Here is a 24,363-nt window from a genome sequence, read left to right as displayed (position 1 = left end):
AGTTTATTATAGTTAAACGTATAATTTATTTGTGTGGTTACTTATAATATATTATATCTTAGTGTATATATTTCTGCTTTATTAATTATATGTGTAATATGAACATTTATTATATAATAGTTAACAGATTTTTAAAAAGGGTAGTAGCTTGGATGTTTGTATTAATTTCTTTCTGCTTTGTTTGACAGCGATGACTAGTTTGTGGTTTTATCAAATGTTTTGAAGAAACATATGGTTTAATATGAAAATATGGATGTTGTAATGCCTGAAATAAGAAATAAGAAATATTTTAATTTTTGTTAGTAATTGCTTGCTGTATTTATTTTATTACACACTTCATCAGCTGTCAGACGTTGTGATGAATTGTAAATAAGAATATTACTAATTAGATCAAGAGCTTCTTGTTCAGTATCTTCAAGAATTTCATCCCATGATATTCCCTTATGATATGGAAATGTAATTTTGTTATAATCAGGTAATATACTTAAATCTGGCCATGTTTCTGACGTAGGAGAACCTAAATATTTTAAAACTATTGCTAATTGCTCAATATCTGTCTCTCCCTGTAAGTTTGACGTTTACTATATAGTTCATATTAAAATTACCATCAATAGTAGAGTAAAAATAGAAATGTCTTACAGGAAATAATGGTGATCTGTTATATAATTCACCAAAAATGCATCCAATAGACCACATATCAATTGCTGATGTATAATATCGTGCACCATATAATAATTCAGGTGCTCTATACCATCTAGTGGCAATTTGGTGAGAATATGGTTTTGTTACATTCTTCCACAATAATCTTCCTAAACCAAAATCAGCAATTTTCAAAATACCTTTTTCATTTATTAGTAAATTAGCAGGTTTTAAATCCTAAAAATAGTATTTTAGTACTCTCACTATAATTCAATAGAATTTTAAAGGTAAAAAGTAAATAAACCAAAAATTAAAAATATATAACATTCTATGTATAAATTTAATATGTATGTAATTAAAGTTCTTCAGGTATATTTATTATTATTATTATTGTTGTTGTTGTTGTTGTTGCTATTATTATTATTATTATTATTATGCTTAAGTTTATATTAAAAAATATAAATATTTCTTACTCTATGTATTATATTTTTTCCATGTATATATGCAATGCCCTCTAAAATCATTTTTGTATAAATTTTTACTTGAACTCGAGTTAATAATATATCATTGTCTCTTATTATTTCCCATAGCCCTGTTGGCATATATTCAAATACCATTATAAAATCTAAACCAGTAGGGAAAGCATCTAATAACTCTATGACCTGTATTAAACAATCTTTTTTATTAAATTTATTATTAAGAAGTTCTTTTTTATAAAATTGTTTATATGAATTATATATGTATATATTATATATAAAATAATTGAGATAAACATACATTGGGATGTTTTAATTGTTTTAAAATTTTTATTTCTCGAATAATGGATATGGATATACCGTTATCAATATTCTTTAAGAATAACTTTTTTAATGCAACATCCTTTTCTGTTTCCACATCATGTGCTTTTAAAACAATACCTTGTGCTCCTTTTCCAATTTTCCCTGTGACTATATATCTATCCATATTCAAGATATTTATGAGTTAATATCAATTATAATATTAAAATAATTCCGCATTTTAGAGATAAATAAGACTATTTTTATTTTTTAACAAATATACTATATTTGTTAAAATATATGACATAATTTTATAAGTTTATAGTATATATATTTTCTTTCATTGAAATTTTTATCTTTCTCTCTCTTCCTCTCATTCAAATTTATGGACATAATTTAATAAACGAAAAACTGAATAAATATATTGTAAAGCTTATACGTAATAATACCAGGTCTCGGTTTCGTTACATAGTAACGTTAATGATGTCAACTAATGGTTTCCATAGTTACAATTGAAAATGCTTGACTAACCTTACCTTTGGTTAGCTGTGATTAAAGCCTGTTTTCCACTTGCGAGTAGTCCCGCAAGACGACAAAACCCATTGTCGAATATGACATAATTTTCATCAGACGTCAGAACAGTCCTGTGAGACTATAAAGCATAGATATGGAATATATACGTGCTATACTCACATGCAGAACAATTGCGTTACTGAATGTGATTTTGCTGCTAGAATGTACGATTAGTCGCAAATGGAAAAGAGCCCTAAATCCTTTCAAAGCGTTTTATAGCAGTCAATGAATGTAAACAGTAAAGGCAATAAGTGGGAAAATCAGTTATAGTCTATTTATATAATATATGTTAGTAAATTTCAAAAGTGACAAATTATATATGTATCTATAATGTATGAATGAAATGTAGGAATTGGAATAGAATATATTCTGTAGCTAAAATTTTATAGTAACTTTAATGGAGATTTATTAGATATTTGTAATTATGAGTAATAGAAAACTGAACAATTTTTATAAGAACAAATGGTATCTTGGTAAGAAGTCATCAAAATCTAAAAAGAGTAAGATATTCTTTGTTCATTTTGATAAATCTATAGTTTTAAATAATTTAGTGAAATATAATCAAATACAATTAATGAATTTGTTTTTACCTTTTGTACATATGTATATCACATTTTTATTTTAATATTTGAAATATACGAAACGTTTTTTTAAGTGTTGATTATTTAGTGTGTTGTAATGTAGTAAAATTACGTTAATTATATGTGAAAAGAAGAAATGATGATCGTCTTTTTTATCACATATCGCTTCTTTTTATATTCAAAGAAACTTATTAAGGTAAGCTCAATAATTTATGACTCAAAGCCAATATGAATTTATGGAGATCATACATAAATGAAAGTATCAATATGGGTTTCTAAGTTATTAAATTATCTTAGATGTTTAATTATTATGCTTAATTTGACTGTTACAACATTGACTGCTATAGTATTAATACTTTTTTCAGTGTCTTAAGTATATAATGTTTTTATGCATATATCATATACTTTTGTATTTTAGGTTACATAGCCTATATTGTGTATATGTAAATAAAGATATGCTTGTAGACCACAGGTGATTTTCATAATAGATGAATGCAAATTAGTAGTAGCCCATGTAGTCTCTTAGAAAATATAATTGTGAATCTTTGTCGATTTATATATTAATCAATATGTTAATAGCTAATAATTAGGATGTTTACCACTATATGATGCATCTAAATAACATAATAATCTTTAAATTCTCATTTTATTTAGCATTCTTAATTAGCTTGGATGTATGCTTAATTACATAATCTTGGTATTGATCTATTTGATTAACTATCAGAATTTATAAGTATTTTCATAGATATAATATATATTACTAACATTTCATGATATAAGAGATTAAGATAGAAAAAGAATAATTGCAATTTGTATTCAATTATAATATGTCGTAATTAGGAATATACAATAGAAATGTAACAAGTATAGAACACTATATTTTAAGAGGTGTTTATATGTAGAAGCAACCGACAATTAAATTAACACTTATAATATTAAAATATAAATAATGAAGATGGGATTTTATTAACAAAAAGTGCAGTTGTATTTAAGGATACATTTGTAAGTATAGTTGTATCATAAAAAGATAAAATTTGTTGAACTATAAAAAATTTTCTATTGTGGTTTTCTTCCACCTTCATTTAAAATAAAGCTATAATCTTGTCTAGTTATTAGACTTAATGTTTATATAGAGTGGTTCAAATATAATGTCACAAAATGTTTTTTCTTAAATTATTAGGGGTGGCAAATTTCATTTTTGGCATTTAATTGGCATATTGAACTTTTCTACAAAATAAATAGTTCTATAAAATAAACTGCTTACCTTATCTAGGAGAAAAAAGATGGATCTTCGATTAGTTTTTTATGTATACCTGTACACATTTGATATCCATTAACTTATTTTATTATTTTATTATTATATTTATATTAATATTATATTATATAAATTATTTTATTATTATCACGTTTAAATTAAAATAACTATTATTATAAACTAGAATATGTGTACTGTATCACAGTGTTATGATTTGTAACATGCTTATTAGAAAAGTACTGTAGTTATTAGTTTGTGTATTATTGTGAGAATTTTCAATACAGCGGGGCTTACGTGAAATAATAACAAATTAATTATAAAAATAATAGGTAAATGAATAATTGATATTATCTTACGAAATAGAATAATTGTTATCATTTTACGGAAGCGATTGGAAAAACCTAAATTCAAACCCAATGCATTGATGATATTCATTTTTAATTGAGTTATAAGACATTCCTTATAACCTCGCATATGCATGTTACGTACGAACTTTCATCTCGAATATTCAAGCACGTTCCACCCTCTGTATATATAAATAAAAGCTTTCGAGACCAGGTCATTTTATCCGTTCGTTGGTAACTAATATAGACGTATACGCTATCACAGACGCTCAATTCTATGTAGAATTCTCTATGTAGTAGTAATAGTTTTTCGCAAATATGTCGTAAATAGACTCTTTGTATGTATCTGTTCCAAAACCCACGTCGTCAGTTTTACAATATACAATTGGCCGTGAGCGGTGTTCAGCTGGATATCTTCACTGGCAAGTTAAGTCAATACAAGGACATTTGCTTTAATGCATTTATAAAGAATATCCGTTTCCATTGACAAGTTAAATTAGCTCAGCCATTTGAAAAATCAATTTTCTAAAATCATTTCTACTAAAACAAAGTTTAGTTGTCGCGTAAGCGATTTTTCGGAGACCTCAGTGACCTACCAGGGAGCCTTTCCCTTTCTATACGCATGGACTAGGCATCTATGCCACCATCGGCTGATCGCCACGCTATTGTTTCTGCTTGTCAGTTGTCAGTCTATAAACTTGTAATGATTAGCAATTAAAATTTTATCGAATAATGAATAACAAAAAAAAGAACAATCAAAAAATGCATAATTCTGTATCTAATACATATGTGTATGTATTATTATTGTTTTGTGTATCTATTGTTAATATTTGACAGAAACTCAAAATTTAATAATTTTATTTATGTTTTTCAATAGCTTAAAAATATTCTTTTGCTTTTTTACTGTTACTATTCAACCATCTGAATAATAGTTTGTGTTCATGTAATCACCAAACATTTTTACAATTTGCAAAAAAGCAAATTTAATAAATATAGGAATAATAAATAACAGATAGAAAATATTAATGGTAAATAGTAAATAATTTATATAATTCTGATCCATGACTCACCTGTTGAAAAACTCCAAACTATAATAAACCATGTGCTGCGAACTTGATGATTCCGATAGGCACAATATAAATCTGTAGCAGTTCCTCAAGGAGTTTTCCCGAACCATACTTTTGTGAAAGTCTTTTCTTCGACGACGAGGCCGTTCACCACTAACATGTGTAGGAAAAAGTTGCTCAGGATCATGCCTCCAACCACATATTAAAAAGTGTCATCGAAATCGGAGAAGTTGAGTTCTATCTGTACATACACCAAAACATGTCTTCTTTTGTGTATATTAGAAATTTGTCAAAATAGGTTCGCTTACCGAAAAGCATTACTGTCTTCCCTATTCTGTGGCCAGATCTGTTGGAACCTTAGACATAGTCTTTATCCTCTGGCAATATGACGTCACGGTCGGGTCACTTGCCATTAGTAAACTATCTTACTCTTTATCTAACTAAATAGTCATATTATCAACATCTCATAGTTCAACGGCTTGGCGATCGATTTGCCAAATATTCAGTCGAGCATCCTGTCAAGACCGTTACTGATTCCTCCTCCTAAATAGCGGTGGGCTACTTGCCATAATATCGTTAAGAAAATGTGTTGCCACTAACACATACATCAATTATTCGAAATCGCTTACATATTGAAGTATTTATATTTGAAAATGATTAATTTAAAAAATACTTTTACTTTCACTTTGTTAAATTTAGTGTATGGAATGATTTTATTTTGATTTTTGACGTTTTTCATTTTCATGTTTGCAAGTCCTTTTAACGATTGACTTAAAGTCATTTTTTATTACAATAATGATGAATAATATGTCAATATATTAAGACCGTAGGATTTTTTTACTTTCGTTTAATTGGTTGATGCAATAAAATCGTTCATAATAGCAATCCTCTAATTGTTTTAAGCAGTGTATTTAAGCATTAAACGTTAAATTCTAATGGCATAATAATTAAACTTTTATTTGTTGGAATTTTAATTTTGATATACATATAAACTTATTTATGTTATATCTATATAATTAATAATTTATAGATTACAATGATAATCAAAACGATGAAAAGAAATATCAACGTTTGGACCCTATTGAAACATATAATTTATTAAACGTAGATAGTACTTACGTAGATTTCAATATTCCATACTATGGATGGAAGCTATTTTTTTCTGATGAAGGTAGAAACATTTTTTATATTTTTTATTAAATTGGGTTAATGGCAAATTGAAATACAATAGTTATATAAAAATAATTCATAGATAAGTAATAATGTTGGAAAAATAATTTGTCTTTTAGTTTATAAAAATGATTCTGATACTGTTAAAAAAATACAAATAGTAGAAAGATTTATAAACAGACATCAACGATTGTCAACATTACTTTCGTTGGAAAATTTAGAAAATGGCATAATTTTTATTATTGACATATGTGAATTATACAATGATACAATTTTTATGGATGAATGGTCTGATTTTAAGAAAGATATATATGAAAATCCATTGCATATCTTAAATTGTTTTAAATTGGCTGTACATCAGGTATACCTATAATATTTTTTATAATTAGTATATTTATTCACGAAATATTAAGTTCTGTATTTTTAGCAAATTTTAAGTACAGTACCACGAAAAAGTCTAAGCTCTGCAAATATTATAAGTACACTTTCTACTGTTAGAATAAAAATATTAAATCAGCAACCGATTATGTGTTTGCAAGATTTGAAAGCAAATTCTTACGGTATGTATACAATTCCTTGAGTAATAAAGATCATAATTTTGTTTAATTTTGACCTAATTCTGTTTTTGTATATTTAATTTTCTTAACAGGGAGATTAGTATCAATTAGAGGCTGTGTAATAAGAGTAGGCCACATAAAACATCTTGCGCAATGGATTATGTTCGCTTGTCGTAAATGTAATTTACAGAAAATAGTGAAACAGCCATTAGGAGTTTATACAGTTCCAAGAATATGTAATACATGTGGCATATCTAAATTTCGTGTGATATTAGATTCATCATTGGTGAAAAGTATCTCATTTCAAACGATTAAAATACAAGAACTTTCAAATAACGATCAGGTTTGTACTTCTATTATAAATAAAAAAGATCATTTTTATTTTGTGCGCGTATGCTTATATAAATGAAGGTCAGAGTTACAATTCATTTTAATAAATTTATTATGTTATATACTATGTATAAAACTACTCAATAATTTTTGAATAAATTGTTTCGAACAATTAAATTTATACTTTTATTCAAATGCAATTTTTTAAAATTATATTTTTTAAAATAGTCATAATAATTCATCATAATAATTCATCATAAACGTAAATAATATAAAAGAATTGATTCTTCATAGCATTACTCTTTCATATAGATCGTGTGAATAATATTGCGACAAAATAATAAATAATTTTACTTATAGATTTAAAAACTGTTGAAAATGAATTAACTTATAACTCATTAATATTGCTGGCGTGTTTTATATATGTACATATCTTTTTTCGTATAGAACAGTAAAGGAAGTATGCCTAGAACGATTGATATCGAATTAATGGATGACTTAGTCAATACTTGTATGCCTGGAGATGATATTACTTTAACAGGAATTATAAAGGTAAAGTGTACTTAGATATATGTGGTAGATTACGAAAGAGTTTCAATGTTTGCAATTAAGTGTTTAATTCATTGTTGTAATCGATTCTTGAGTAAGTTAGGGCATTTATATACAGGAATTGTTTCACATTCAAATAATTCTTTTGAGAAACTAACTTTTCTATTTTATAATGTTCTCATTTTAACTAAATATTTTTGTCTTTAAGCATATTTTTGCATCGTTAGTTTTAGATAATTCGCCTATATTTTATTAAAAACATATAATCTATGTTTTTTTATTCATATTACAATGTTATGATCTGACATACTTTGTTACATAGGGTAATAATAATGCAAAGCCTCGAAATAAAATCTCATTTTCTTTGTACATGGAAGCTATTACGATAATTAATAATAAACAAAGACTTCAGGATAAAAATATCATAAATAATGAAATGTCAATAAAGGATTATTTAGCAATAAAGGTATATGAATTGAAAATATATGTTATAATTTAAGTAATCTATCCTGTGAAGTATTTATGTTTTATTAATTCTGATAGGAGGTATATAACACACCAAATATATTTCCGCTGTTGGTACATTCTTTATGTCCAAGTATATATGGTCATGAAATTGTCAAGGCCGGACTGATGTTGAGCTTATTTGGTGGAAATGTAGAAAACTCAGAATCACGAGAAAATATTCATGTATTAGTAGTTGGTGATCCTGGTCTTGGAAAATCGCAAATGTTACAAGCCTGCGAGCGAATTGCTGTCAAAGGTACAACAAAATGAATAAGAATTTTATTATATAATTGTATAGAGGATGTCTGAGCAGATATTGATTTTTTGGTTTACGTCGCTATTTTAGAAGTTACTATTATAAAAGTTGAATGGCTTTATATTCCGATGTTATTAATTTTCCTGTAGATGAACACGTAAAGATTATGTGAAGGTCAACTTTTTTTTTGAATGGAATCTTATATCTTTTAATACATTAATCGCTACGGGTAATAAAAGTGATGTAAATCAAGATGCCAATATTTCGATATATATATTATCGAAGAATTTGTAACAATGATTTTTATAGGCGTATATGTGTGTGGAAATTCAAGTACATCTTCTGGTTTGACAATAACGCTAACAAAAGAAAATAAAAATAATAAATTTAATTTAGAACCAGGAGCATTAGTTTTGACAGATAGAGGCTGTTGTTGTATTGATGAATTTGACAAAATGCATAAACAACATTCGGTAAAGCTGTTAGAACTATTTAGAGCTGTTTTGCTATAAAACTATTAAATATCAAATTAATAAAAACTTAGCATTCTTAATATCATATTCGTATAATGAATAGTTGATTATGGTTTATCACTTTATATTAAAAAGCAAATTGTTTAAATTATAGGTTTTATTAGAAGCTATGGAACAACAAAGTGTAAGCATTGCTAAATCAGGAATAATATGTTCTCTTCCTGCTAGAGCATCAATTCTCGCAGCTGCTAATCCGATTGGTGGTCGATTTAATAGAAGTAAAACAGTACTGCAAAACTTAAAAATGAGTGTTCCTCTCTTGTCACGTTTTGATCTAATATTTTCATTATTAGATGAACCGAATAAGGTGTTACTTAATATTTAATAGTTATACATACACAAGTGAATACTTCTGATTAAGATTATATTTTCTGTTTGCAATAGCATATAGATGATTTATTATGTAATCATGTTATGTCAATTCATGGTGATTTCAACGCAACTAATAGTGTGCAAAGTAGTACGTCTCAACATATAAATATACCACATACAACTAAACTTTCATTAAGGTAATTAAAACATATTAGACATAATAATTGTTCAACATATATAAACATGTATTTATTTTTTATAAATAAATTTTTTAGAGATAGACTGAAAGTTCCTATAGCAGAAAATACGAATATCATTCCACAGTCAATTCTCAGAAAATATATTGCATATGCACGGCAATATGTTAAGCCGAAGTTAACTAAAGAAGCAGCTAACATATTACAAAATTATTATTTAGAGCTTCGAGATCAGAATAATAAAGTTGGTGGTTTATCTGTCTGTAATAGACAATTAGAAGCTATGATACGATTAACAGAGGTTCCATTATTTTTGTGTTTGTTATTTTGAATTTTTAATCTATGCATATACATATGTATAGATTTTGAATTGAAATATCTTTTTTCTCATGAAACGAAAATTAAAATTCCTACATAGGCTAGAGCAAAATTGGAATTACGTACAGAGGCAATAGAAACAGATGCTTTGGATGTGATAGAAATTTTACAACATACGTTTGATGACAAAATTACAAATTGCCAATCCTCAAGTACAAGAAATATAACTAATCGAAAAGTAAGTAAGTTAATATAGATTTACAATAACGGGAGACTGTGATGTACTAATATGCATTTTTTGTTCAAAGATTAAAGAATTTATACAGATACTAAGAAAAGAAGCAATTTCTAACAATAGTAAGATATTTTCTATGAAAAGATTGCGTGAAATCGTATCGGATAAGAAAATTTTGATGAGTGACTTCTCTGAATTTATTGCGAAATTAAACGAAAACGGCATTTTATTGAAAATGGATAGTAATACGTTCAAATTTATTTCTTTAGATTAAGTATATATATATATATATAATGTTTATTATATTATTTCATTGTATTTCTCGAGATCCAAATAATTTATGTTGTTACATTAATTTTAGGACACTATAATTGTAATAAACAATAAATAATATTTTGCAGTGATCAGCATTAATGATTAGCATCAAATGTTGTGATATGATGATGCTTTTCAAAATTATTATAAGATTGTACTACAATATTATATTTGGCATTATTGTTGATAATATAAAATAAACAAATTTACATTACATTATATTATCTGTCAGTTTCTACACGGTTTTACACTTCAAAACAGTCAGCTTTACACGGAAGACGCCAATACAGGTACAGACAGCATCTTGGTTTTGGTTTATGAAAACAACCAGGTCTGCGACAAGGTCTTTTGGGGATATATATCTTTGGTTTTGAAACACGTGCTGGAGGTATAGTAACCTTGCAAAATCTGTGTAATAAAATTCTCTTATGCCTTGTTTTTTTAACATGTATAAATGATTATATATTTCATTTACATAATTATATAGTGTTATATGTAATATATAAATATATACATATATATCTAAGGTTCTGCTGCTAACCAAAGTATAAAATATATTTATTATTGATATCCAAATTAGCATAGTAATCGTTCCTAATTTGTGCCGGACGGACGAAAACAACATAAATTTTTATTCTTCTAACATTGAAACAATTCAATTAAGACATCGTGCTGTAACTCTAGTTAAACATCGTGCAGCACATGCAGGTGGACAGTATGGAATACATTTTGGTGGACAAGGTCCGCACGGCACTGGTGGCGTACATATCGTAATTTTACATGGTGGTGGGCATGCTACACAAGTTGGTGGAACACATGGGTAAGGTACACACGACGGACAAGAGGGTAACTGGTACTGGATACAGGATGCAGGAGGCGGATAGCAAGATGGTGTGCAACGTGATAATGGACTTCTTCCACAAGACATTGTTTTCCTTTTTTATTGCTTTTTTGTTGTATATTATTTTTTATGATGTCATATACATGAAATTTTGATAATACCATTTATACGAAATAGCTGACAATTGAAATTTATGCGAAGATATTATTCATTTATTATGTGTTGGAGACATATTCAGACGATGTAGTCGTTTTTTTTTAAATAAATCATTCCAGTGTTATAAAACGAAAAATAAATTAAATAGAGTGGAAATATGCTAAAAATATAATGAATATGTAACAAAATTCATATTCTTCGATTTTTATAAAACTTGGATAAAATCAAAATTTTTGTTTTCAATTATTTGAACATAATTACCATTAGAAATGCCTTGTGACGGAAAAAGTCCTAATTGTGATAGAAGACGAGAATTATTAGCGCAATTAAAATGTTTGATTAGTTCTATGGAAAGAAAGTAAGAAAATGTTGAAACTAAATTACGAACATGAATAAAATTATAATTTGTTCATTATAGAAAAGCATGTGAATGGGATGAGCCACCTTGTCCTCCTCCTGTTATTTGTTCTTCACCTTGTGCACCTATTTCTGATTGTGTAAGTACGAATCGATTTAAAAATGCGTAATGTGTACAGTAGGGAAGAAACCTGAGTCAATAATCACAGCTTTTGTATAAATCATTTATTGTCATAAAAAGTAAGGGATACGAAAAATAAACATAATATATACAGTTATCTTGGTTAAAGGAAACGTAAGAAATTTTTTACAATATAAATTTTTTTTATTCCTAACAAAAAAATCGATTGAGTCAGTTTTGCTGATAGAAACCAACAATATATATACAGTATATGTGCACATATATACATATACAACGAATGCACATGTACAGTACATATACTAAGTTTCATTAAAATTTGAAGATACTTTCTTGAATATGGTTTTCGCTTTATTTTAAAATGAAGATTAAAATCTTCATTAATTAGTACAGAAACAGTACAGAAAGTGTCTTGTTACAAAATAGAATAATACTAAAAATAATTGTAACCAAATTTGGGAAAAAATGCCTTCTATCATTTTATATTTTTTAATACATCAATTTATATATGGAGCTAAATTTTAATTATTAAATTTCAGATTCCAGTTAAACAATGTAAAAGTTTTGATTTTCGAGCAGGTATTATATATAGATGTGAATGTATCAAAAGGAATGGTTTACAAGATAGATGTATGGTGTGGGATTGTATGGGTAGACCAGAATGTATGACAAAGTTATATCCCGTTTGTATGCCAGGGCGCAACGCGTTGTTGAAATTAACAGAATTGGGAGATATGGAAGTTGCACTAAGGAAATTTTATTGTGCTGATCAAGCAAGGGAAGCTGCTTTGGCTGCCTATTGTAGATTGGTATGCTGCAATGGTGCAGAAAAATCTTGCTGTACAAATGTAAAGGCAATATGTTCAAGCAATACGAAGTGTAAGCCTGTATGTATCGAACTACCACCCTGTCAACCCTGTCAACCATGCAGTATTGCTCCTTGTGTACCACCTTGTACTTCTTTCAACATTTGTGTACCATGCCCACCACCATGCCCACCACCATGCCCACCATCATGCCCACCACTATGTTTACCACCATGCCCACCACCATGCCCGCCACCATGCCCGCCACCATGCCCGCCACCATGCCCGCCACTATGCCCGCCACCATGCCCGCCACCATGCCCGCCACCATGCCCGCCACCATGCCCGCCACTATGCCCACCACCATGCCCACCACCATGCCCACCACCATGCCCACCACCATGCCTACAACCATGTCCACCACCATGTACACCATGCTGCCCCCCACAGTGTCCACCATGTCCATCATTGTGTCCGCCATGTCCGCCGTGTCCGCCATGTCCACCATGTCCATCATGTCCATCATGTCCGCCATGTCCGCCATGTCCGCCATGTCCGCCACTGTGTTCGCCTTGCCCCCCGTGTCCACCATGTCAACCATGTCCATTACCATGCTCACCGCGTGTATCACTATGTTTACCGTCATGTCCTCCACCATGTCCATCACTATGTCCTCCGCCATGTTCACCATGCTGTTCCTCACCTTGTCCATCAATGTGTCTATCAATGTGTCCATCACCATGTCTACCGCTGTGTCCATTACCATGTTAACCAAAATATTTATCAGTATGTATCCATTATTATATTCTATTTCTTATGTGCCAAATATACATTTTCCTTTCATCATTCTGTTATGAGTCTATTTTACTATGTATAGTTTATATATTTCTGTGGAATATCAGTTATCACAAATGTATCTAAAAATTTTATACGTGTTCTCCAATATTTGCATACTTTTTATGCATATAAATAATGTATGTTGTAAAAGCATCAATAAATATAGTAATAAATATATTTAAATAATAAATGGGTTATTTTACTCAACTATTATATATTACTATTTTTATTATATTTGTATTATATACACATAAGTTACATAAGCTTTAGAATATTGACAGTATCAGTTTTTGGATGGTGGATACTGTTCTGGATGTCGAGATTGTAAGTATTTTGCTGGTAAGCAACTAGGCCATGGTTTATCAAGGCATTCGGGTTCTTTTTGACATTGACTCAGTGGACAAGAATCTTGAAGACCATCTCTATGTACACAATGACATCTTGTGGATAGAATACCATTTCTCATTTCAGGAAATTTCAAACGACTGAGCTGAAATAAATATTAATATTTAGTACATATGAGAACTGCATTATGTTGATATTATCGATGTACGTATTATGCACAGTTATTCGCATTAATATTCGAACACGGCACTACTCCTGTATTTGATGCATCGTATAAAACTGGATGATTTAAATGTCGTGTTACTTATTCTACGAGAATATAATAGTAATGCCCCACACGCCATGGTGCCCGAATATTAATACGAGCTACTGTAAATGCATGGTCTATGTACGAAATTTATGTTCGAAGATCCTGATATGCACAGGTAGATTTCAGGAAGTAGATAGATTTTTAATATAATTTATTTACGATTTTTCACAGGCTACCACACCTGCTTTTTCATTTACATATTTGGATCATCAAGTTTGAATTATAATTGTATCAGCCTTACATTACGTACTGACCACAATTTACCTCTGAAGTTTGGATGTCACTCACACCCGTCTTTGTTTGTTTGTGCGATGTTTTTGGCGCCTCAGAGGACTTCTCTTCAAAAGGAATCATTAGAAATATCGGTAGCATAAGTGGTGTTTTTTCTTCGTGACATTCCTGCTTCACTGGATATTTGCGAAGGATACTATCAAGCAGAAAAAATTTCATTTCATTTTTGGCGAAGATAAAGTTACTGAGAATAAGAAAAGATAGCCGGATGAAAATGACAAAAAGTTTAAGGGATGCTCCTCCTAGTCAAAGTAACTTGAAATGATTGATATTTCAGAATCAGCTCAAGTATCCCTGATTCTTGGTAAAATTTTCTACATGAATACATGTACAATGACTCATGTTAATATTCGGATACAGCACTATTTCCATATTTGTAGCTTTGTATATGAGATGACGATCTAAATATAGTGTTGCCTATTCTAAGAGAATATGAATCATTTATGTTGCTCGTAAATACATGAACAATTCCTTTGTAACAATTACATTGAATTGTACAATAGCGGACAGAAGTTGTTTTCCTTGTTTCTTAAATTCGATGGCGATCTTCTTCTTTTAAAGTTAGTATTCTTTCCTCTTCGTGACATGTTAAATTTCTTAATGTATTATAAAAATATCAATATTAATTTTTCCTAGTACTAATCATACAAAATAATTATTAAAAAAATTATTTTGCAATTCGAATTGTTTCCATGAATTGCTGGTTGCAGAACGATAACAAGTGTCCGAATATTAGTGTGTAGTTTTTTGATAAAAAGCTGTTGCACAGTTAAATGTTATTGTTAGAAAGAAATTTTTTAGGCATATTCAAGCTGCAACAAATGGCAACAATGCTTCAGTGTTTGAAGGTAAAGTAACTGTACAATGCAAATACATTTGTTGCATGAACTATTATTATTTTTATAGCTACTTGCAACCTTATTCTTTTTGTACTATAGAGAGTTAATTATTTTATGTACATATACTTTTACGGAAATTAAGAATATGACATAGTATTAATATATTATTAAACTAACCATTTTGAAGATGCTGGCTCTAATGTTGCAGTAGTTTGCATTATGTGTTTCAGTTTTGTAATATGTTTAAGGAGCACTATTAAGAACAAAGTACTTGTTAATTTGTCATGTTGTAGAAAGTGTTCTATTTAAACTAAAATTTAGTGAAATATTCTGGAATGTTGTTGGTTGATGAATTTTAGGTTAAATTTTCTAACGATCGTGTTTTGTTGTGGTTTATATACATATTAACATTCTTGAATTAAGCAACATTAGAAAGCACTAATAAAATTTTACACATTACGAGAAATAGTTTTAAAGCAAATATAATTTAGTTTAATATAGTTTTTGAAAACAAGCAAAAATTTGTGAAAGTATTGTTATTATTTATTTTATTTAAAGTAGCATCGACTAGCTACATTTTTATTCTTTCAAATAATCTTTCCTAGATTATTTGTACATATTATCATAGAAAAATGTATGTATATAATATTTGTTATTGTGATAAATATACGACTTAATTGTAAAGCTATAAATTAGTAGGAATGCAATCAAACAACATTTATTATAAGAAGTCTCATCCCTTTCTAAAAAAACCTTTCATTTATTTTATATATTGATACACAACATATTATGAAGTTATTTACACTTTTAATGGTATAAAACCCACAAAGAAAGCATAGATCTTGTCAGCTTTCTTCTTTGTTTCTTTTTCACTACTGTTATAAGTATATACATAAATTACATTTCACAATACATATAATATGAATATCAGCGTTTTAATATTACTTGAAGTTTGCGATTTTAGAAATAAAATAAAAAACATATGATGATAATGTAATATCTTCTTAAAATATATTTTTAGATGTTTTACATCAAAAAATTTCCAAGTTTATTATTTGTTATATTAATTTCGTTAATTTTAATTGTATACCATTGATATAGCTCGAAAAAGAAATCAAAGATGTCGTACAAATGTTTAAAAAGCAATGGTGCTAGTATAGAAGAGACACTTGGAAGTTGGGGCTTTTCTAACAGAGTCTCAAATTCTGGTCAAGAACTTAGACGTTTAAGATGTCTCTTTAATAAGATGGATGGAATGTAAGGAATAAATTCTATAATGTTTTCTTCGAATGTATTAATTTTTGTAACGTATTAAATTGTTAAGTAATGTAAAAATGTAAGATAAAAATAAATTTAAATATAAACTAGATAAGGACGAATTAGAATATTAGAAATAAACTAGATCATATAAAGATATAAAATTAATATTATCTGAAAAGTACTTTTTCATGATATATCATTGAAATCTTCAGGAAAACTAGGAAGCCAATGATGTGTGTAAAATATAATTGTTTATATGACCCAGACGCATGGCATGTAAAACCTAGTCCTGACGAATGTAAACCTATTTGGACAATGCCTATGAGAAGACCTCTTATTACATATAGCTCTACTGCTGATATAATAATGACATCAAATTTGGATAGCATTGGAACAGATTTGCTTTATCCTATTCCAGGACGAAGTTATCTATTACAGGGTGTATGTAAAAGTATCCAACCAAATGGAGCAGTTATAACATTTAACTTGGTTTAACTTGGTTTTCTTTTAACAGACAGATAAATGGTATCGGCATAGCCAATGCTGCAATCAACAGCCAAATTATTCAGTACGACATCCTTGTGCACCACAGTGTTAAAAGCATATTATACATGTATAAAGATAATGTACGTGAAAGTAAACATCTGCTATTCAGATTTTTATGGTCGTTTATATTTGATAATTTTAATGATAAGTTGTTATTTGTATCTTTCTTTCGTCAAGCGATAAATCGTATTTTATTTATAAAATATAATATAAAATTCGTCATGAGAAGGGCTACAATCGTAGGTGTTCAAAAATATATAGCTCAATTAAAAAAAATGGAGGTGATGTTCAGAACGTGTAATCCATCACGTAATAATTTCCTGTCGAAACCTTTTATTTCAAGCTTTTCTTTCAAACATTTCGCCGTATAAATTGAAAGAATTATTTAAGTGGCTTGCTTTTGGTGACTCACCCCGTATATGCTTCAAAGAGGGCTCCTATAATATATGTATAACTAGCAGTTTGTCACATATTGATTACTTCCTCGCTAGAAAAATAAATGCAGTTGGAAAGTATAACACATGTAATCCTCTCTAAATGTACAGTCATGGCATGGTGTATAAAGATCATTTCCTTTGAGTTTCCTTTTGATCACAAAATGTATATTAATTCTATAGCAATGTATTATAACAAGTACGCAGTTTCATTTATTTTATATATTAGCACGTATATTTTGTAACATGAAGACAGGCTTCTTTATTTGCAGACAATAATATGTAAATTATGCTGTCTTAAGGTACCTAAAACTATAGAACCAAGAACAACAACTAACAGCAATTAATACTTAATTTTAGCTTACTTGGATAAATTAGATGAGTATATTATACATTATATTTATGAGTATATTATATATTATTTTTGATTTTCAGAGTACTGAATAAAATCCATTATTATGATATTGAATCTACTACTAATCTACTATTAATATTAAGAAAAGCACATATCGTATTGCTAATGATTGGCTGATATATTAAGGTATTGAAATCATATATGAAAAATTCCATATTGATTGTTGATTATACATGTATTGAGATTAAATTAGCAGTTATTTTCCCTTCAATAATTTTTTTTCCTTAATTAAGTGTAAACATGCAATTTTTTTGTATAGTATCGTAGGCAATTTTCTTCGAATACTCTACGGAATTTGTTGATGATTTGCTTTATCAATCAATCTACATTTTTATCTTCTACGTTATTCCTTAACAACGTGAAATACGATACTGCGGTAGATAAAATCTGCAAAATGTTAATAAGTAAATTATTTCACAATATCAGAAATTATAATTTTCTGGTATTTTAAAATGTCCTATACTTCAAATTTTATAGATCGCAACAAGTATTTATTCTAGAGTTGATACTATATCTACCGTAGTGTAAGTTTCCAATGATACAGGAAAAAAATTGTTCGCAGTAAGACAACAAACTCGTCTTGATCGTTCAATCACCATTATCAGATCGTTTCGCAGCATCCTACCAGGTTTGTTCATTGGCATGATCGTCCACAGCGCCGAATATGCTCCTATAGCAACTTTCTCACTGTGTTCTATCACACCGTCACAACTATAGGTGAACATAAACAGTAGAGCCATTGAACCGACTAAAAGAAAGACGAAGATGGAACGTCTCGCAAAAGGAGCAGCAACCTAAGAGGAAATTGTTCATTTAGAAATTCCCAAATATTTAATAAAATTTCATAATATAGCAATGTATTATGGCACGTAAATACTAACCACTAGTCCCTGATAAGCAAACAGGCAAATTAACACGCTAAATACCAACACTTGTCCAAATATTAGCATCGTGTATACGTCTTCAAGCCTGTTGCAAAAATCAATCAGTGTCTGATGTTGTTGAATGTACAACTTCAATTGCTCGTAAAATGTATGCACATGCTTTGTTATCATCAATCCCGTGTCTTCCTCTGTTATCTGATGTTCCATGTCACACAGTTTTGCGAACCTGTATCGAAGTATGCGAAACTGGCCAGTCAAATGTACGGCGAGGATGCAGAAAACGTTATCGAAGCAAAAATAACTGACCGCTATGTAATACAAACTTATCGTCTGCAAAAAGTAAATATTATTTCTCCTGTCGCAGTTCGTGGAAGAAATTAATTCTTACAAAATCGCAGATATGTCGCTTATACTATAATCATCGATACGAAGGATTTTATAGATTTATAGAAGATTCTAAGAGTGTACTTCGACTAACAGCGAATACATTTTACCTCCGTGAGTATCCAAGTATAAGTCATTGTATAATAAGTTGGACGTAGTGTATAAAGGTATACATATAACGCAGGTAACTAAAGTAACATTCGTTAGAAAAATTTACGAGAAGTTAAATACCTGTATAAGGAATCCTATTTCGTAGTAAGGCGATATAGATACTGGTAAATTTAGCCACACGTTGAATGGCAATATTCTTTCTGATTTATTTTTCCCAGCATTTGCTGTAATAAACGCTTAGATGATGTACTTTTTTCTATATCAAATGTTTTGTTTATTTATCGTTAGGTATATTTTTCTGTTTATGAAATTTTCAGCCTTCGAGGGTAGAGAAATATTTGTCAGTATATATAATTTTTAAACATCTAAATGCAGCAATACTATATCAAGATTTTTTTATTTAAAAAAAGGGTTGTTTAAGTTATACGACAACAAATTCTTATATAGTATAAGAGTTTGTGGCAAAAGTATATTATTATCTATATACCGTTCTTGGTCTTAACTTGTTCTAATCGCTTTAATCGTACGCGCTACAGCACATTACAACCGTGCTTAGCCCTTAGAATGGCTTAGCCATTAGGTGTTAAATTCTTTGTTTTTTCTGTTAATTAATTTTAAGCATTTAATAATAAATTTTAATTTTATTAGAAGTGCGTGTAATCTGCCGTCAGCTGTTCTTTCGTTTAGTCCCTAGCTTTTTAGTTAATTCTATCACAACGTAGCGTTGGTGTTTTGGTATTACGTTCTAAACAACACATTATGAACAAATAGAATATTTTTAACCTACTAATAAGCGGTGTTGACAGGTAAGCTAGCATAGCACATATGCCAATGGCGCTGACAGAACAGACGAAAAAGGTGCAAGTCTTTCTGCAATTCTTTAAAATTTCTTTCTCGCGTGTATCGTAGTTAACATTCCAGAAATTTTGTTGCGTGTACGTAATCAGACTTATAAATTCCCTTTTATGCATTAATATGATACATATCTTGATTAGACCCATTATCACAGTTAATATGTTGGTAGTAACGTAAAGAATGTCCTGAAATGAGCTATTATGAATTTTTCTTATATAATATAGTCGTTTGTTTTACAGAGTTTTAACTGAATTACGCATGTTACGAACTACTATCCACGTTACGTATAACAACGGTTTTAAGTATTATTTAATTTAATAAATAGAGACGAATACTGAATACGAGTGCCAATTAAAAACAATCCATGCATCGAGAAATTAATACATATTTTTTGTACACATACGTATATGATTTAACAATAATTAGAAAAATATTGACTACACCTGCCAAATATCTTCTAGAACTTAACGCTATTAATTGTTTCATTTTTCTATGCGTAATAAATTACTATTAAATTTTTAGGTTATTCGTACGACAGTATAACATGTACGCAATTTCATTTAATACAATTAGATCCATCAAATATACTCACGCCTTTGTATAACCAAGTAAAATAGAAATCTCTCATAATGACGATCGAGGCATCTATTGAATTGAATAGTGTGCACATTAGCTTTATTTTCATCCGACGGTTTTCCGCGCGATTGTCGGATATCCATAAGCCGATGTTCCTCAAGAAAAACATCGAGAAGATGACCGATATGTCCAAATCTTGTTCCGTTTGCATGGTGTCTGATCGACTTCTAAAGCTGTCGCTCACGTATGCTCCAATACATATGAATCATGATAACAGGTGTTGCCTTGATTATTCATTCCTTCTTTCTATGATTCTAATATCGACTTAACACAAAGGGCGTGAAATAAAGGTTTGATTGCTATCTTTAGATATAGACGGATAAATAACAGGTACATTTACGCTGTGATCGATTTCTGTTTCATTATTAACACAGGTCTGTGTTAAATCCTCGAACGTTAGACGTCGTGTTACTTCGTTCTTGTGGCAATTTGCTGATGAAATGGAATTATAAATGGATTAGTTGATTACACCGTTGAATATAGAATATAGAAGGGTACGAAGACAAAAGGTAGATATGGAAGATCTAATTGAACTTACCGGATAGTAGGTGCTATAAGAATAATAAGAAGTTTATACAGGATGTTCGGTTATAGGTGTAAAAAAATTTAAGTGGTGATTCTTGAAGCTAAAATAAAATGAAAATCATCGGCTTTGCTTTCTAGTTATTGACAATTAAAAATCAGTCAAAATGCCCCTGCACGCAAGTAAACCTCCTTACACGAAGAAGGAAGGTCAGCCTGAGCAGTGGGGCGCATAGTAACCTTCAATCCCAACAACACATGGGCGGCAGCTTACCTCATACAAGTGTAGTGAAGAAGACCATGATATTCAGAGACGTAAACTGTGCTTACAGCAAAATCACACACACATTGCGATTGTCCCGTCCGTGAGTATCCACAACAAAGTCACACACGCATCGCGATTGTCCCGGTCGCGAGTATTTATAATAGAATCGCAACAATAGCACATAGGCGACATTTATACAAGGTTTGCACACGCACTACGATTGTCCTGAACGCGAGAGTATTATACAGGGTGGTTGGTAACTGGTGGTACAAGCGGAAAGGGGGTGATTCTACGCGAAAAAAGAAGTCGAAAATATAGAATAAAAATTTTTCTTTTGAGGCTTTGTTTTCGAGAAAATCGACTTTGAATTTTCGCTCGGTACGCGTGCACTTTATCACGTCTCGTTATAACGGATCTCACTGTAGATCGTTGTCTCGATTGACGTTATGTTGATAAACACTTCCAATGTGACCGCCGTATTTTCCTACCTATTAACTTACTATCCGACTTTTATCGCTATCCACTATCAGTACCTATTAGTCTACCATCATGTCTACATACAGCAATCGGGAATATACGGACATGATACTTTCGTTAGGTGCGTGTGGTGATAACGCACCACAGCTGATCATTACAGATACCGGTATCCCAATTGTCGACATCCTGACAAACGTGTTATTCAAAGAGCAGAACGAACCCTTGGCGAATATGGTTCTTTTGAAAAACTTAGACGACATGGTGGTCGTCGACGACGCGTTAGTGTAAATGTTGAAGAGCAAATACTAAAGGACGTTTTGGAACATCCTGACATAAGTGCAAGAAACCTTTCTTTGCGGTATAATCTTAGTTGTTTCACGATTCTTCGAATTCTACACGAAAACAACTTACATGCTTATCATATCACCAGGGTACAAGGACTCATACCTCATGATAAGATTTCGCGAAAGGCATTTTATCATTGGTTGCTTTAACAGCATGCCAACGATGCAGAATTTTTGTTAAAAATTTTATGGACCGATGAAGCGAAATTTACAAGGGACAGTATGTTCAATGTCCATAACATGCATAATTGGCAAAATGAGAATCCTCACTCTATTCTTGAAACACATTTTCAAGTAAGATGGAACGTAAACATCTGGGCTGGCATAATCGGACATCTAATTATTGGGCCATATTTTTTCGAAGGAAATGTAACGTCAGCAGCATATTTCGATTTCTTACAAAACGAACTACCGGAATTATTAAATGTACCGCTGAGAACTAGAGGAAGTTTAATTTTTCACAAGACGGTGCACCGCCATATTTTAGTCGTCATGTGACAGATTTTTTAAACCAACATTACCAAGGCTGGATTGGTAGTGCTGGTGCTTGGCCACCACGCTCTTCTGATCTACAGTGAGATCCGTTATAACGAGACGCGATAAAGTGCACGCGTTCCGAGCGAAAATTCAAAGTCGATTTTCTCGAAAACAAAGCCTCAAAAGAAAAATTTTTATTCTATATTTTCGACTTCTTTTTTCGCGTAGATTCACCCCCTTTCCGCTTATACCACCAGTTACCAACCACTCTGTATGTCTATTGCCTGTATAAGTTGTAGGGCTGATGCATTTTGGTTTAGTGACAATTATCTTTGTGTAAATTTTCCTTAGGCAGTGGAAGAACGGAGAAAAAACTACTATTGTTCTGTATTTCTTACTTAGCAATTCATACTATGGAAGATTTTACAACGTGAACTTAATTGTTAGTTGCAAGCAATGTGTAAAACACAGAGTACACGTCCAATTTGTGTTCTTATTGATAGCTTTTACTAAGGCTGGCCTATTATCATTTATAAAAAAAAACTGTTTCGCTCATGTTTAAATCCCACGAGGTTAACCAATTCATTAAAACTTGATGAATATGTGTCTTGCGTGAGATGCTTGTAAATACTGCAAATTTAAAATATGTATGTCGATGAACTTCCAAATTTTTTGACGTGTAATACGTTAAAGAAAAATAACTTCGTACAGTAGTAATATAGTAACTAGTAAGTAGTAGTATAGTAACCAATATGTAATTAACGCATTCTTCAAATTATTTAAAAAATTAGATAAGTTTTTTAAAGATTGATCTACTGCTTTGCGTATCAATTTTGTAACGTCGTGGTAGGTGAAAGTGTCACAATTTTATTACCATCCATAATTGCGGCGTGTTTCCATTACTGTCGCGAGATGATAGTGGAAGATTAGAAATGTAAGCCGGATGGGCTGAGCGGCGTGGTTACGTGGCGTTGGTCGTGTCGCTGGACGTGGTCAACGCTTTCAACAGCATCCTCGATGAAACTTGAGGGCCCGGCATATCGACAGGATATGCCGGGCCCTCAAGTTTCATCGAGTACACACATATCTGCGGGGTGTGGTCCAGGCATTCCTCCGGGACCGGAGTATCGTCTACACCGTCCGGGGCGGAGTGCGCTGTACCGCGGGGTCCCGCAGGGTTCGGTGTTGGGTCCGTTGCTGTGAAACATCGTGTATGACGCGGTGCTTCGGACGCCGATGCCTCCGAACTCGGCACTGGCGTACTATGCCGACGACACGTTGGTGCTGGTCTGGGACACGGCGTGGGGCAGAACCGTCC

General features: G+C 30.6%; 6 protein-coding genes and 1 long non-coding RNA gene across 8 annotated transcripts; 3 read left to right on the top strand and 4 right to left on the bottom strand.

Moving 5' to 3' along the window:
• Window positions 1-2: 2 nt before the first annotated feature.
• On the bottom strand, window positions 3-1,936 carry LOC117159708 (cyclin-dependent kinase 20). 2 transcript variants are annotated; one of them, XM_033339815.2, is made up of 5 exons: window positions 1,417-1,936; window positions 1,113-1,301; window positions 640-876; window positions 336-563; window positions 3-265 (listed from the first exon to the last, which is right to left on the bottom strand). In XM_033339815.2, the coding sequence occupies exons 1-5, from the start codon at window positions 1,600-1,602 to the stop codon at window positions 110-112; spliced, it is 996 nt and encodes a 331-aa protein (XP_033195706.1). In that variant the 5' UTR covers window positions 1,603-1,936; the 3' UTR covers window positions 3-109. The 2 variants fall into 2 exon arrangements, with proteins under 2 accessions (XP_033195706.1, XP_076474594.1); XM_076618479.1 differs by having other exon boundaries at window positions 383-563.
• Window positions 1,937-2,094: 158 nt separating this feature from the next.
• Window positions 2,095-11,621, top strand: LOC117159678 (DNA helicase MCM8). Its single transcript, XM_033339742.2, has 14 exons — window positions 2,095-2,488; window positions 6,266-6,406; window positions 6,525-6,766; window positions 6,833-6,965; window positions 7,055-7,305; window positions 7,740-7,844; window positions 8,164-8,307; window positions 8,385-8,604; window positions 8,914-9,077; window positions 9,232-9,444; window positions 9,522-9,646; window positions 9,725-9,947; window positions 10,065-10,202; window positions 10,273-11,621. The coding sequence occupies exons 1-14, from the start codon at window positions 2,413-2,415 to the stop codon at window positions 10,471-10,473; spliced, it is 2,376 nt and encodes a 791-aa protein (XP_033195633.1). The 5' UTR covers window positions 2,095-2,412; the 3' UTR covers window positions 10,474-11,621.
• Window positions 3,898-5,626, bottom strand: LOC117159735 (uncharacterized). The gene is made up of 3 exons (XR_004464624.2): window positions 5,544-5,626; window positions 5,239-5,476; window positions 3,898-4,865 (listed from the first exon to the last, which is right to left on the bottom strand). It is a non-coding gene; the product is annotated as an uncharacterized LOC117159735 (long non-coding RNA).
• Window positions 11,622-11,743: 122 nt separating the features above from the next.
• LOC143302665 (uncharacterized) lies at window positions 11,744-13,752 on the top strand. Its single transcript, XM_076618480.1, has 2 exons — window positions 11,744-12,008; window positions 12,547-13,752. Exon 2 carries the CDS (start codon window positions 12,640-12,642, stop codon window positions 13,582-13,584), a length of 945 nt encoding a protein of 314 aa, XP_076474595.1. The 5' UTR covers window positions 11,744-12,008; window positions 12,547-12,639; the 3' UTR covers window positions 13,585-13,752.
• Window positions 13,753-13,903: 151 nt separating this feature from the next.
• LOC117159722 (uncharacterized) lies at window positions 13,904-15,808 on the bottom strand. Its single transcript, XM_033339847.2, has 3 exons — window positions 15,613-15,808; window positions 14,570-14,732; window positions 13,904-14,140 (listed from the first exon to the last, which is right to left on the bottom strand). Exons 1-3 carry the CDS (start codon window positions 15,651-15,653, stop codon window positions 13,934-13,936), a joined length of 411 nt encoding a protein of 136 aa, XP_033195738.1. The 5' UTR covers window positions 15,654-15,808; the 3' UTR covers window positions 13,904-13,933.
• Window positions 15,809-16,181: 373 nt separating this feature from the next.
• On the top strand, window positions 16,182-17,351 carry LOC117159720 (uncharacterized). The gene is made up of 3 exons (XM_033339843.2): window positions 16,182-16,692; window positions 16,908-17,136; window positions 17,210-17,351. Exons 1-3 carry the CDS (start codon window positions 16,556-16,558, stop codon window positions 17,291-17,293), a joined length of 450 nt encoding a protein of 149 aa, XP_033195734.1. The 5' UTR covers window positions 16,182-16,555; the 3' UTR covers window positions 17,294-17,351.
• A 26-nt stretch (window positions 17,352-17,377) lies between these two features.
• Window positions 17,378-23,704, bottom strand: LOC117159703 (odorant receptor 13a-like). Its single transcript, XM_076618478.1, has 8 exons — window positions 21,757-23,704; window positions 21,499-21,586; window positions 20,917-21,392; window positions 20,257-20,509; window positions 19,590-19,693; window positions 18,972-19,304; window positions 18,609-18,884; window positions 17,378-18,477 (listed from the first exon to the last, which is right to left on the bottom strand). Exons 3-8 carry the CDS (start codon window positions 21,109-21,111, stop codon window positions 18,409-18,411), a joined length of 1,230 nt encoding a protein of 409 aa, XP_076474593.1. The 5' UTR covers window positions 21,112-21,392; window positions 21,499-21,586; window positions 21,757-23,704; the 3' UTR covers window positions 17,378-18,408.
• Between the last annotated feature and the right edge of the window lie 659 nt (window positions 23,705-24,363).

This window comes from Bombus vancouverensis, chromosome 5 (assembly GCF_051014615.1).
Source record: "Bombus vancouverensis nearcticus chromosome 5, iyBomVanc1_principal, whole genome shotgun sequence".
NCBI classification, from domain to species: Eukaryota; Metazoa; Arthropoda; class Insecta; order Hymenoptera; family Apidae; genus Bombus; species Bombus vancouverensis.
Note: the sequence above shows the minus strand (reverse complement) of the source record. Positions and strands in the feature narration are given on the sequence as shown.

Bases quoted from the DNA above. Each gene is read 5' to 3' on its own strand.
- LOC117159708 (XM_033339815.2), bottom strand. From the start codon at position 1,602: ATGGATAGATATATAGTCACAGGGAAAATTGGAAAAGGAGCACAAGGT. The intron at 877-1,112 runs GTAAGAAATATT...TACTATTTTTAG, and splicing joins GAAAAAATATAATACATAGA to GATTTAAAACCTGCTAATTT. The intron at 266-335 runs GTGTGTAATAAA...TTCTTATTTCAG, and splicing joins AACGTCTGACAGCTGATGAA to GCATTACAACATCCATATTT.
- LOC117159678 (XM_033339742.2), top strand. From the start codon at position 2,413: ATGAGTAATAGAAAACTGAACAATTTTTATAAGAACAAATGGTATCTT. The intron at 8,605-8,913 runs GTACAACAAAAT...TGATTTTTATAG, and splicing joins CGAGCGAATTGCTGTCAAAG to GCGTATATGTGTGTGGAAAT. The intron at 9,948-10,064 runs GTTCCATTATTT...ATTCCTACATAG, and splicing joins CTATGATACGATTAACAGAG to GCTAGAGCAAAATTGGAATT.
- LOC143302665 (XM_076618480.1), top strand. From the start codon at position 12,640: ATGGTGTGGGATTGTATGGGTAGACCAGAATGTATGACAAAGTTATAT.
- LOC117159722 (XM_033339847.2), bottom strand. From the start codon at position 15,653: ATGCAAACTACTGCAACATTAGAGCCAGCATCTTCAAAATG. The intron at 14,733-15,612 runs GTTAGTTTAATA...TCTGCTTGATAG, and splicing joins GAGCCAGCATCTTCAAAATG to TATCCTTCGCAAATATCCAG. The intron at 14,141-14,569 runs GTAAATTGTGGT...TATTTATTTCAG, and splicing joins GTGACATCCAAACTTCAGAG to CTCAGTCGTTTGAAATTTCC.
- LOC117159720 (XM_033339843.2), top strand. From the start codon at position 16,556: ATGTCGTACAAATGTTTAAAAAGCAATGGTGCTAGTATAGAAGAGACA. The intron at 16,693-16,907 runs GTAAGGAATAAA...TGAAATCTTCAG, and splicing joins TTTAATAAGATGGATGGAAT to GAAAACTAGGAAGCCAATGA. The intron at 17,137-17,209 runs GTATGTAAAAGT...TTCTTTTAACAG, and splicing joins GAAGTTATCTATTACAGGGT to ACAGATAAATGGTATCGGCA.
- LOC117159703 (XM_076618478.1), bottom strand. From the start codon at position 21,111: ATGCAAACGGAACAAGATTTGGACATATCGGTCATCTTCTCGATGTTT. The intron at 20,510-20,916 runs GTGAGTATATTT...AGCTCATTTCAG, and splicing joins TTACTTGGTTATACAAAGGC to GACATTCTTTACGTTACTAC. The intron at 19,305-19,589 runs GTATTTAACTTC...TACTTTTTGCAG, and splicing joins AAATAGGATTCCTTATACAG to ACGATAAGTTTGTATTACAT.